Consider the following 8,626-nt stretch of genomic DNA (forward strand, 5'->3'; position numbering starts at 1 on the left):
TTAGGCATTGTGATCATGATGACACTCTGTGATGAAGTGGACGTGTACGAATTTCTCCCTTCCAAAAGGCAGACGGACATTTGCCACTATTATCAGAAGTTTCATGACCGTGCCTGTACCATGGGAGCTTACCACCCCCTCCTGTTTGAGAAAAACTTGGTGAAGCAAATAAACCAGGGCACAGATGAGGACATCTATACTCACGGGAAAGTTACTTTGCCTGGCTTTCGAAACGTGCATTGCTAGCAGATTGATTTTTAGCGTGTTTAGGAATTTTTCTTGACTGTCAAAGCACTTTTTAAATCAGGGTTGTCAGATTTGTTAGGTCTAAGCACTGGTGTGTTTTGACAGCTCTTCCATGTTGTAACACTTGCTCTTAGGACTTTGTTGCCTAACTTCTCCCAGTTGTAAGGCAGTGTTAATACATTGCGGTACATCCACATGGTATCTGCATGAGCCGCTGCAATAAATTTAGTCCTGGTGGAGCCAGGCTCATGCAGCAGGTGGATATCTCTGTCTTCATTTCAGCCAATGATGGTGTATGGGAGGTGCAGGAGATGCTTTCTAAGCAGAGATTGCACAAGTCAGGATCAAATGCTGAATATAGTTTGGTTTGCTTCAAAGGGGTTATGACAGCCAAAAACCTGGTCCATTGAGAAACAAGAAAAATAATTTAAAACTTGTTCCCATAGTCCTAGGAGCTCTTTGGAGCAGGGCTGGTTTATGGAAACACTGTCAAAGCTGTGTACTGATAAGCTAAACTCTTAGACCAAAATATTTGATTTTATAAAAAGTTTGTAAAATAACCATGGCAACTTCCTTTCAAATTGTAAGACTTCTGAAATAATTCAGGTGACATTTTTGGCAAAGGAAGAGGGAGGCAATTCACAATTCAGTGATTCTTGCAAGCCTTTTTAATCTTTTTACTTTTTTTAATTGCTTAAAATAAATTTTAGTGAACTTCTCCAGTACAGTGCTGTGCTTGGTACAGAAGAAGTCTTATTTAAAAAATGTTTTGGCGAAGATGCTCCAAGGCACAAATGGGAGAACTCACTGGAAGTCGGTACCTCTTTCCAGCTCTCTGCTGGTCTACCTTTGCAATTATTGGCAAATTACTTGCTGGCTCATCTCTGGTAACAGAAATGCCATGTAGCTGCTGGCCAGATGAGTTCCAGCTCTCTGCAAGCTAACTGAGGTGATCTCTCAGTTGCTGTGTGCTTTCTGAATAGGTGGGGAGCAGATGCATTGCCCCCGTGCTTCATGAGCGGTGGGGAGGGAGAGTGTGCTGTGCTTCTCACGCTGAAACACAGGCAGAATTGAGGAGGGCAGCTTTTCCCTGCTCAAGGGGACTCTCCTGTAGCGGCATGGTGGAAGTAGTAGCTCTGCAATCTCTGTATGTCAGTGAGAACACCTTCCCCGTCCTCTTCCATACTGATGTGTTTAATGATATCTGTAAAGAAAGCTTTTTCTTCTCCTGTTTGAATAAATCCTGTGAAGTCATTGGCCCGTTCTTGCCTTGGTGAAACCAGTGTAAATGTCATTGCTCCATGGCCCTGGGGACTTGTACCAGCCTTGCACCAGTGCAGGCAGAGCTGGGAGGGAAGTTGCTCATCTGCTCGTTTCAGTAAGCCCATGGCTCTTGCCCCATCTTGGTGAAAGGGCTGCTGCAGAGCTGTTCCTCCAGCTCTGAGGCTGGCTTTCTGCACGCCCATCTGCCATCTCTTGGGATGGACCGGTTCTGTCAGTATTTACACATTGTATGTCATGTCATATATATATATGTCATATATATATATATATATGTAAAGGAATTCAGGTCCTTACACTACTGCTCAGGAGCACTAGGTCAAGAATGTGATGAAGCCCATGAGCAGTTGTGTCTTGTTAAGCATTCATTTTCACTGTTAGGGAAGGAGAGAGCTCACAGAGGAAAAGCCAGCAGGGGTTGTTTGGGAGAGCCATAGCAAACCTCTCTCCATCTCAACTCTTAGTTTGTAACAGTCCTACCTCTGGCCCTTCAATCAAGGGGTTGTCTGCCACAGTGATTTGCCTTCTTAGTATGCGTTTAGTTGGGATTTGAATAGTTTCTGTCTTTTTTCCTCAGCTGTCTCATTTGTTATTTCTCACAATGTTATTTTCCCCCACCTCCCCTGTTGGGGTGACCGGACCAGCCACCCTCCTCAGCTTGGGCTGTGTGATGGATGGATGGTATCTTGCGGCAGAGGAGCAAGCACAGCCCTGGGAAGCAAGCACAGTCTGCCTGCTGTCCCCCAAACCACCTTCTCTACAGTGCTCCTGCAAGAAGATGAAACATCAAACAGGCTCCCCAGGGTCTGTCAAAGCCCTCAATTACTTAAGGGCAATAGTGTTGCACTGGGCAGAAAATTTCAAACCTTATGCTAACAGTTTTAACTAGATCCAACATGTGATTCATTTACAATCTAAACAGAGTTTTACAGGAATTATGACACAGCTTAAAACAGGCCAGTGTTAACCCTCCTTTTTTTTCTCTTGTTGGCTGTATAGATCCAAATCTAATATAAATTGCAAGTGACGACAAGTCTGGTATTTAGAAGAGCCAAGTTTAAGTTAGTGGGCAGTAATACGTAGACTGTAACAAAAGCGTTATCCCTCCTGCAGTCTCTAACCCTTTCCAGAATGTGAACAGCTTTCTATCCGTGTGGAAAGGAGGAAGAGGGCAACACTGCCCTTTCCAGTTAGCCACTGAAGGGCTAAGTGCTGCGAAGAATGCTCCATAGTGATATGAAAAGGGTGTGGAGGAAGGTGAGCAAGTCTGGGGAGGAGGAGAGTGAAGGGATTATTTTACGTTTTGACGTAGGAAAGATCTCTCTTCTTGATTGTGGTGTTATTTCTGTTTCTGAATATTGCTTAGAAATACTCTTCCTTAGCTGTAACTTCATAACTCCTCCCATAACTCCTCCCATAAACTCATCTATAGCACTTGCAGAAGCTACAGTCTTTGAAGTACTGAAAGGGATGGGGAAAGGAAAGGGAATGAAAAGGAAATACTGAAAGGTGATGAACTCTAGGTGGGAACTGAAAGGTGGGAACTCTAGCTTAATTTCAGAGACACATCATCCCTGAATTGTCTTGACTTCAAGTTTAAACTTTGCATTATCTAGTATTCCACCTGTTTGTAGCTGTGCTGCTTAATTGGCAGAAAGTATATTTTAGTTTGACAGTGGATTTGTCGATTAAACACTGTCAAGATATCTTTTTTCTAAGTGTGGGCTCTTGGGAGCACATATCAGTCCTTGCTTGCCATTTTGAAAATCTAGCTGATCCAGATTTTAAAAAATAGCTTTAAAGACCTAGAATTCCAAAACCAGAGACAGTTTCTGGAGGAAATCTCAACCTTTGATAAGACTTGTGATAATCAAATATTATAATTTATTTAGACAAGGCACTAAAAACTGATTCTTGATGTTAAGATATTAGGAAGTGAAAGGTTTTTTTTCTCCACACTATAAATATACCCATCTTACAAAAGAGTCTAGTCTTAAATGTATTAACATGCAATTTGGAGCAAAGATTGTTCTTGATCTGACACTCCAGCTGGAAACCTTTTCTTCCTCTTTGCCTTTAGGTGTACTAGAGAGCCAGGGGCACGGGTGTGGAGAGGTTATCTGGTAAGACTAGAGCCTGGAGGAGGTAAGTGCAGCTGTCAGGGCCTCATGGTTGGACAAGGAAATATTTGGGCAATGTAAAAGCAATGACAGTATGTTACTGGCAGAGGAGCATTGGACTTTGTTGTCATTGAAGGAGAGCTTTCATTGTCTGGGCTGATAAAACTGCCTGTGTTTTTTTTTGTTTTGTTTTCACTAAAGAAAAAAAAAGGAGGAAAGTCTCAGAAATTCAAATTGTGTGCACCTGAGTCAACACACCCTTCCTCACCTTCCCGAGAAGAATAGAGTGGTTGAGTGGGAACCAGATCTGACAAGACACTAGTATATAAACAGTTATGGTTAAAAAAATACATGCTGGCACTTCCTGGAGAGAAACGCAAGCCACTCCAGCCACATATTCCTTCTGTTTTCTGTGCATGCACCCAACTAAAGGTGTGGGTACAAGCAAGATGGCTTATTCTTCTCTGTTGTGTACCATGAAGTCTGACGCTCTTGCCCAGCACTGTGCATGTTTGTTTTCACTTGTGAATTGTACCAGCCTGGCAGGGAAACATGTTCACTTGCTTCGGGTGATGATACAAGGCACAGTGCAGAAGCATCAGGCTTCATTTTGGAGCAGATAATTCGTGTGCATGGCCATATATATCTTAGATCGTACCAAACGCTCCAGAAACGATATGCCACAGGGATGGAAATACCCTGGTGCATTTATAGGGGAGATGAAAGTGAGAAAGAGCTTGTGGGGTGTGGACATATTACCTGGTGTCCTGAGAAGGGAGCCGCCTGCAGTCACCGTGTTCAGTGTGGCATCACCTGGAGCTAATGAGCTCACTAGGAAATACTGGGAGCAAGCTGTGGCCCAGCTGGCTTTGTGCCTCACTCCAGGTGAGAAGGAGCCACAGATCAGGACTCCTTTTTGAAGACAGAACTTGCAAGGAAGAGGATGTGCTTGTTTCTAGCTTGTTTTTAAAATGCAGATGAAGGCAAACTGGTAAGTGGCGCTCTCTGCTCTGTAAGCAAATAGCTTATCTTTTTGAACAAAACTCAATGAGCAGCTTAGCAGCCTTGTCTTGTGAAAGGTATGGAAAACGGGTTCAATACACAAGGCTGACTGGTCATCCCAATAACAAAACAGAGGGAGATCTGGTGTCTCCTGGAGTTGGTAACGCACGGCTCATGTCATGCACAACTTGTCTGCTGTTCTGGAGTTGGGTATGGAGGGCTTCTTTCAGGGGATTGTTTTAGAGGGTCACAAAACACAGCACCCTCACGCTGTCTCCGCTGAAAAAGGAAGGAGCCCTCATAGGGGCCAGCTTTCACACTCCCATCTTTCATCCAAGTCCTGTGAAATGCTTTCCCCCTATAGATAAGCGGCCCCTGCTGCTACTTATCCTCCAGGATGTCAGCTCTGCATTCAGATAGGATCTCAGGCCATAGTCCACCTGCTCTTAGAGAGAGAGCTCTGAAACTCGCACATTTATCATTTGTTCACCTATTTGCTTTTCTGTGTGTACTGGCAGGCCTTCATCTGTCTGTGGGCAGCGTGTGTCCAGCAGGAGAACAAACAGTCCTACCAAGGTCTGGTAGAGGGTGAGGTGATGCAATAGCATGTTTGTTTCTCCATGTTTTGTATGGGTTTGTGTCTGTCTGTTCGCTTGCCTAAACTTATCTAGCAACTTCATGTGTGATAAAGGGAGAATTTCATATCAAATGCATCTTTTGACAGCCAGGTCAGACTTGAAGCTTAGCACTCTACATTAACTTGTGTTCAATGTACAATGGACAAAACTAATTTGGGGAGAAGACTTAAGCAATTACTATTTGAAAAAAAAAAAAATCCTCTGTTCAAGGTATGTTTTGGGAAGATACACGGAGGTTTGCAAAGGCAGAATGGAAAGTGAACAGGGAAAAACCGACCTTGGAAATGGTTTGGAAAAGTGTGTGTCTAGTGCAATTTGTTCCAAATAATTCTGAAAGCCGGAGAAGGGGAGGAGTGGAGGGAGACAACTGAAAGTGGTTTGCTTTGGTGCAAGTAACTTCTGGCAGAAACTAGGTCTCTTTAAACAGAAACAGATATTTCCCAAAACGCAGTGAACTTGGCTTGCTGTCTCCGTGCCAGCTCTGAGCATGCTGCTGGTTTTGAAGGTCAGTGTGCATTGAAAGCTGTGCTTCTGGGAACAAAACCAACTTGGAATGTCTTTATTTCCATTCATGCAAATATCTTGCAGTGCTTTTCCTGCCTGGCCCTGGCATCCTTTACAAAAACAGTAGTGAGGCACTTCCATGAGCCCACGCCGTTTCAAACCTGTGACAAACCCCTTTTCAGTAGATGCCGATGGCTGTTCTGCATGTCAGAAAAAGTTACCATTTTAGAATGGGGATGTGTAGTTTACAGTTTCAAGGAATTCTAAAATCTCGTGTGGGTTTGTGAAGCCCCTGGGGTGGAAAGTAGTTTGCTGTAACAGATCAACAGGAGCTTTTAAAATCTCTGTCTGGGTTGGTCACTATAAACATAGCAGAAGTTATCTCCGTGTCCTCTCTGAGAGGGTGGATTTGGGAGGATTCATGGAGTCACAGCTATCAGCACATGAAAGAGATGACACTTCTCGGCGGTGTGAACAGCCGCATGGAGGACAGACGGCGCATTGACTCTGCTGTACCGGCAGTCTTCCTCTCCCCGTGCGCTCCCGCTGGCTACCGTGGCTGTGCCTGCTGTGTGGCATCGGGGCGAACGGAGGGATGAGTTTCTACCCTCTTCAGCACAGGGGACACAAAAGTAGTGGCATTAATCCTTCCGCGTGTCCCGTTGTATCGGTGCAGGAGAACCTCAGAAGGAGGGTCCTTGTAACAAGGATTAAATCAGCCAAGCTTTTGCTAATCCCGCTCCAGAAAAGCTCTCCGGTGTGTGTTATCACCCGTGCCAAGCCTTAGCAATTCACATAGAGCCCTCAACGGGTGCTTACTTTGTACCACTCTGGTGATGCTGAAGTGCCCCAGGCCACTTCAGGTCTATAAATCCAACCTGTCAAAATGTGGAATATCCGAGTCCTTCTCTAAAACTGAAAGACTAAAAAGAAATGCAGGGCCCTGGATGGTGAAAATGATAGTAGCATTTGTAGCACTTATTACCATTCCCAAAAGAAAATAAAATCACTAATGTGTGTGAAAGTAGGCTGTAGTTCATTAAAAGACAGTTTCAAGTACATCCAGCAGCATAAAAATAGGAAAACTGATATATAAATCACATGCTCAACCTGTGATTTATATATTACAAAATCAGTGTTATTTACAGTGTCTGAAGTGTTACATAAACTCTAATCTTAACAAGTGTACAGAGGAGGAACTTACTTAGCTTTTTCCTGCTCGGCTGAGTGTTCCACGCCTATTCATAAATGCTGAATAGCTGCATTACCACTCAAAATACTTCTCAAAAATGGAGCCAGATCTTTAACTGGGATAAATCAACGAAGTATCCTGCCTTCAAGGAAGCTGTAAAGAACTTTCACAAACTGAGAATCTCTTTTCCCTCTCAGTTGCCCATTTTTTCCTCAGGTATCTTCATGGATGTTATCCTATTTGATTCTCTCTTGGTTTACCAAAGATATATTAAAGGCCCATGTTTCTTAAGAAAATAGGGGGGGGAGGCATTTGCCCTTGAATTTAGGAAGAAGGCTGAGCAAGCAGTCAAAGCTGGACCTCCTGTGTCTAGGACAAACTGCAAAGCAATTTGGTTTTAGGGGAATGGAGTTTTCTGGGTAATTTCAAAGGCGCTGTTTCATCCCAGCTGCCAATTCAATGCTATTTGTATGGGCTCTGTGAATTGGGACTCAGGCAAAAGAAACTAAGGAAAATGATGATGAAAACTAACTTATTTGTTAGGACTGAGATGTTCAAAGCAGTTTTAACAAGAAGCAACGTAATCTTGCTAAAGTAGGACTGTAGTGGCAGATAATTTGAGCCTGACCAGGCTAATTGTGACTGGTAGTTTAGAGAAACTCTTTTCTTATTTTTAATGATTGAGTACCTGTTCTAACTTGCATAAATAAGTATAGTGGTCTCTTATCTACTATTTGTCCTATTTGTCTTACTACTATTTTTCTTATCTACTATTTGTCTACTCTATTTGTCCTACTTCAAATTCTAGGCATCGTCTGTGTAGGAAGATCAGTGAGTGACTCGGGCAATGCGATAGCCATTTGGCATTCTTGTTTTTGAATGGCATGAGGTAATGCTATGGATAAGTCATGTATCCTGGCAGCAGGTCTGAGCTCTCTGTGTTCAGCTGGTCTCTAGCTGTGCAGGTCTACAGTGGCTCCAGAGATGCCAGGTGTGTGGAGTGCTTTTTCTGCCCAGTGATTTCAAGACTTCCATGGTCTTGCTCAATAAGCTTTGAAGCTTGAGCTGTCTTTGAGCTCACCTCACACATGAGATGAGCCATTGCCTCTGAGCTTCCTTATTGAGTTTGTGTCCAGGTCTGAGCTGTCCCTGTGGCCCAGGGGGTAGATGCAGGGCCTCTTGGTCTGAACCATTTTGGTTCTGCTACCAAGTGGAGGTGATGCAGCTGTAGCTGGGAGCGGCTGCTTTGCATGTAGTGATCTGACTGCAGGTACAGGTGAGGGATGCCAACCAAAAGCCACAAAATGGGTATGTATTAATAAACTAAGTCTATGCAGTCATTGTTAGATTGACTTCTTGTTGACCTTACCCAAGTTCTGCTGTGACACTGGCATTGGGTGGGGTTGGCTGGGTGGGTGCTGCATGCAACCCGTATTACAGCAATGCCAGCTGCTGGGTTTCTCTTCTCACGAATATGAAACTCAAAAACAGGCCTTCTGTGCCAGACCAATAAAACTGCATCCTCCCTACCTGCATCCTACAAGGAAGGAAGGAGGTGTCTCCAGATCTCAGATTTCGAGGTGTGTAAAGCAAACAAGGGCAGAATGAGTGGGTGGGTCTGGGGTACATGAGGACACCTGCAG

The 8,626-nt window shown here is 44.0% G+C and overlaps 1 protein-coding gene across 9 annotated transcripts in view; it reads left to right on the forward strand.

The window, feature by feature from the left end:
* The window catches only part of ST6GAL1 (ST6 beta-galactoside alpha-2,6-sialyltransferase 1), a 60,620-nt gene extending 59,129 nt beyond the window's left edge, over nucleotides 1-1,491 (forward strand). For all 9 annotated transcript variants that reach the window (XM_072868432.1, XM_072868434.1, XM_072868435.1 and 6 more), the window contains one exon: nucleotides 5-1,491. In XM_072868432.1, the coding sequence (XP_072724533.1) occupies nucleotides 5-246 (242 nt within the window). In that variant the 3' untranslated portion in view covers nucleotides 247-1,491. The remainder of the gene's footprint in view (nucleotides 1-4) is intronic.
* Nucleotides 1,492-8,626: the final 7,135 nt, after the last annotated feature.

Source organism: Ciconia boyciana, chromosome 7, assembly GCF_034638445.1.
Source record: "Ciconia boyciana chromosome 7, ASM3463844v1, whole genome shotgun sequence".
NCBI classification, from domain to species: Eukaryota; Metazoa; Chordata; class Aves; order Ciconiiformes; family Ciconiidae; genus Ciconia; species Ciconia boyciana.